We start from the raw sequence: 3,864 nt of genomic DNA on the forward strand, positions 1-3,864 counted from the left end.
TGCCCAGCCTGCTCCCACCACCGGCATTTTCTCCCACCCCACAATACACCCACTCCTAGGCAAGGACAAAGTGTATTGCTGCGCCTCTCTCACCTGTTTCCCTTCTTAAATTCCGCCTCCAGATACCGGATGCTGTCCCGAGCGCCTGCATGCTCCTTCTTCAGGAAGTCTAAACCATCGATCACTGACAGGAAAAAAAGCAGCAAAACCATGTGGCGCACAGCTCTGCGTCTGCGAGCAGGTCCAGACGCGTGGAGCTCCTCATCCCACTGAGCTGCAGGGCCGCTCACGCTTCTGCTGCCCTCCGATACGCCACAGCAGATTCCAAGCATGGGCCACACGTGAAACAGGCCCCCAAAGCGATGTGTGGAAACGGCGTTTCAGCTGCTCCAGTCACAGTAAAGGACAACAGCAACAAGAGCGAAAGCACCAGCCTGGGCAGCCCTCCGAGGCAGGAGGGAAGGAGGGGCAGCAGGCGCAGGAGTCCCCGTACCTGTTCGAGGGATGATGATTATGAACCTCCCGCTCGTGGCCAGCTGCTTGACGACAGGCAGGTGCTGGCAGAGGGCCTGGGTGTCCGGGACGAGGTAAGGAGACATGGCTGACTGTGCTTTGGGCTGCTGGAGGCTGCCCTCCAGCTGAGAGACCTCCAGCTGAAAAAACACGCACGCAGAGACCCCGGCTTCACATTTATGCTGAAACAAATCATCAAACAGGGCAAGACCCACCCTGCAAAGGTCCATCGGGCCCTTCCACATCCAGCACGTGGAGCAGAGGCTGGATGCAGCCAGTGGGTCAGAGGAGGGTGACTGTCCCCTCTACACTGCACTGGTGTGGTCCCAGGTCACAACATTTGTTGTGACCCTGCAAGGGTGCAGTTTTGGGCACCTCAAAACACGAAGGACATCAAACTCAGAGTGTGTCCAGAGGAGGGTGACCAAGACCTCAAGGGCAAGGCTTGTGAGGAGAGGCTGAGGCCAGCAGGCTTCTTCAGCCTGGAGAAGAGGAGGCTGAGAGGCGCCTCTTCCCAGCCTACAGCTCCCTCCTGGGGGCAGCAGAAGGGGCGGTGCTGAGCTCCTCTCTCTAGTGGCCAGCGACAGGACACGAGGAGAAGCGATGAAGCTGTGTCAGGGGAAGCTCAAGTTGGACGTTAGGAAAAGGTTCCTCGCTGAGAGGGTGGTCAGTCCCTGGAACAGGCTCCCCAGGGCAGCAGTCACAGCACCAGCCTGTCAGAGTTCAGGGAGTGTCTGGACACCATTCTTAGTCATATGGTTTAGTTTTAGGTAGTCCTGTGAGGAGCAGGGAGTTGGATTTGATGATCCTTATGGTGTCTTCCAACTCAAGATACAGTTTTGGGTAGCCCTGCGAGGAGCAGGGAGTTGGACTCGATGATCCTTACGGGTCCCTTCCAACTCGACATGTTCTAACATTCTGTCTTTGCACAACAGACTCCGTGTAGGATGGGAGCAGAGTGCTCCCCCTTTTCCTCCCAGTTCCACACATCTCAGCCAGTTTTCAGGCTGGAACCAGTGTCTCCTACCTGCAGTCGAAGCTGAGCCATGTCTCTCATCAGCCTGTTCCGACGAGCCTCCTCTGCAGCCTAGTTACAAAAACAAACTTCCAGCTCAGTTAGCAGGAGACACACGAGTTGACACTGGTGCTTGTTTCCAGAAATGGGGCAAAGAGGGGACGCCTGAGCAGCTTTAAGGAGCAAAACTTTCACCTCCCACCACAGGTGGGTGATGTTAGTTACAATCTAATAGTCATCCTCAGGAAACTGTGCCAGGCGCAGAGGCTCAGCCCGCCCCCGCCAACTCACCATGTGGAACTGGGCCTGGGCCTGGTGCAGCCGGTTGTCCTGCTCCGCCTGGGCTATGCTGATGAAGATCCCCAGCTCCGGGTTGAACTGCAGGATGCTGCCTTGCAAGTGGGTAATGAAGTGGCCAAAGCTCCGAATGCAGCAAATCCGAACGACAGACTGCAAAGAAGCAGAGGGGCCATCACCAGCCCTGTCTCCTCGCAGCCCGAGCCGGCCCCGACCCTGCGGCTCGCACGTTTGGAGAAGGCAGAGACTGCGGTTCACAAAATCCAAAGGAAACGTTCTGGATGGAAACGTGCGTCTGAAGACAGAGGCTGCAGGAAAGCCTACGGCTGGCCAGAAAGCTTCGACACCCTGGCAGGCTGGGCTTCCCTCGCTCAAGAAAACCTCAGAAAACATAGACGTGCTCCCCCCGTCATCTCTGCTCAAGCCCTTGCTGCTGGGTAAAGGAATCCCATAGAAGAACTGCATCCCGACAGGCCCTGTTCCGGGCGGCACACGGTGAGCTCCCGTGGGACGCGGGATGGCTGCACTCTGCTCCAGCCACCTCGGCAGCTTGGGACGACATCAAGAGCTCAGCCAGCGGACGGTGAGTTAACAAACATGGTCCCACGTCAGGCGCCAGAGCAGGGCCCTCAATTCGAGGCAGGCGTTAACGCACTCCCTGCTCCAAAGGGAACCGATTGGTCTAGCCAGGCAAAACAGGAGGAGAAAAACTGCCTTTTCCTGCTTCCACTCCCCAGGAACGATGGCCTCAGTCCCTGGTGCTTGGGAAAGTAGACGGATGTGCTGGGCGAGGGCTCAGAGCGCCAGTGACGTAAGATTGCACTGACTTTTACTGGAGAAGAATCGCAGGGGCAGCTCCAGCCGAGTTCCCCTCGGTGCAGGCAGGGCAGCGGAACAACTGCTGCCTGCGCAGGCAGGGCAGGAGGTTCCGTGCTGCCAACACGAGACTCTGCTTCCCTCCGTAACGACTCCGCCAGGGACAGGAAGGTGGTTTGTTGAACAGCCAGATGACTGCAGCAACCACCACCACCAACCCAGCTCAGACTTGGATGGCTGAATCAGTCTGGGGTCTTTTTTGGTAAGAAAGAGCTAGATCTTCATCTGCAAGGCTAGGACACCTCTGCAGGGGGAAACGCAGCTTGTGCTAGGATTCGGGATTTACCCCGACTCACCTCCTCAACTGCTGAGAAAATGGGCCGGTCCTGCTCAAAGTTAAACCTCTTGTGGGCGTTTTTCAGAGGGGGAAGGTTCCGCAGGGCCACGTCTTCAGGGAGCAGCAGGTTGGCTTTGAGGTCTGGGAGCTCAGCGCTGCTCAGAACGTCCTTGACTTCGTTACACAGGGCCAGCCCTGCAGAGGACGGAGGGGAAGCACAGGGTGACTTCAACAGCCGAGGTGAGACATGGAGGAGAACGGCTTTAAGGCACTGCCTGTCATAGCCAAGGGCAGAGGGTTTTTCAATTCCGTGTGGACTGTGAAGGAGGAACAAAAGGTCCCAGAGAACCTGCTGAGGGACTCCACTGCAGAAAAGCTGCTGCTTGGAGGGGCAGCTTTCCCAGGGGAGCGGCAGCCCTGTTCACACCACGCTCCTCACGGCCACGGGGATCTGTACCTGAGGTACAGGCACATCACGAGCATTTGGAGCTTCAAAACTGGTTTCCACAATTGCCATGACAAAATCATACCCTTACTCAGGGTTTTGGCAGTTAATTCCAACCCCTGTGGGCACACGAGGACTTCGGGCACATGGCTCTGCCTGTCGCAGTATCTTGTCAGCCATATGCATGTGTGGGACCTTTAAAGGTCGCCTCGAAACCAAAACACTCTATGACTTGACATGAAGCATCGACAGAGCCGAAGGCTCCAGGGCAGTATTTAACTGGGATGGTGTTTAAACAGGATCAACACATGCAGGATGTCACTGCCACGGTGCACTTCACTCTACGAGCAGGTGCTCCTGGCTAACACAGAGTCACTGAATGGTCTGGGTGAGCAAAGCCCTTTGAGCCCATCGAGCCCCAGCGCTGCCAGGTCCCCCCTG

At 56.8% G+C, this 3,864-nt stretch overlaps 1 protein-coding gene across 1 annotated transcript in view; it reads right to left on the reverse strand.

Annotated features, from left to right (window-relative positions):
• Positions 1–3,864, reverse strand: part of SMG5 (SMG5 nonsense mediated mRNA decay factor) — a gene marked incomplete at its 5' end in the record, with an annotated part of 22,668 nt that overhangs the window by 2,341 nt on the left and 16,463 nt on the right. Inside the window, 5 exons of the mRNA XM_010138501.1 lie at positions 94–184; positions 494–653; positions 1,541–1,600; positions 1,820–1,978; positions 2,998–3,173. Coding sequence (XP_010136803.1) covers positions 94–184; positions 494–653; positions 1,541–1,600; positions 1,820–1,978; positions 2,998–3,173 — 646 coding nt within the window. The remainder of the gene's footprint in view (positions 1–93; positions 185–493; positions 654–1,540; positions 1,601–1,819; positions 1,979–2,997; positions 3,174–3,864) is intronic.

This window comes from Buceros rhinoceros, unplaced genomic scaffold, assembly GCF_000710305.1.
Source record: "Buceros rhinoceros silvestris isolate BGI_N320 unplaced genomic scaffold, ASM71030v1 scaffold18886, whole genome shotgun sequence".
NCBI lineage: Eukaryota > Metazoa > Chordata > Aves > Bucerotiformes > Bucerotidae > Buceros > Buceros rhinoceros.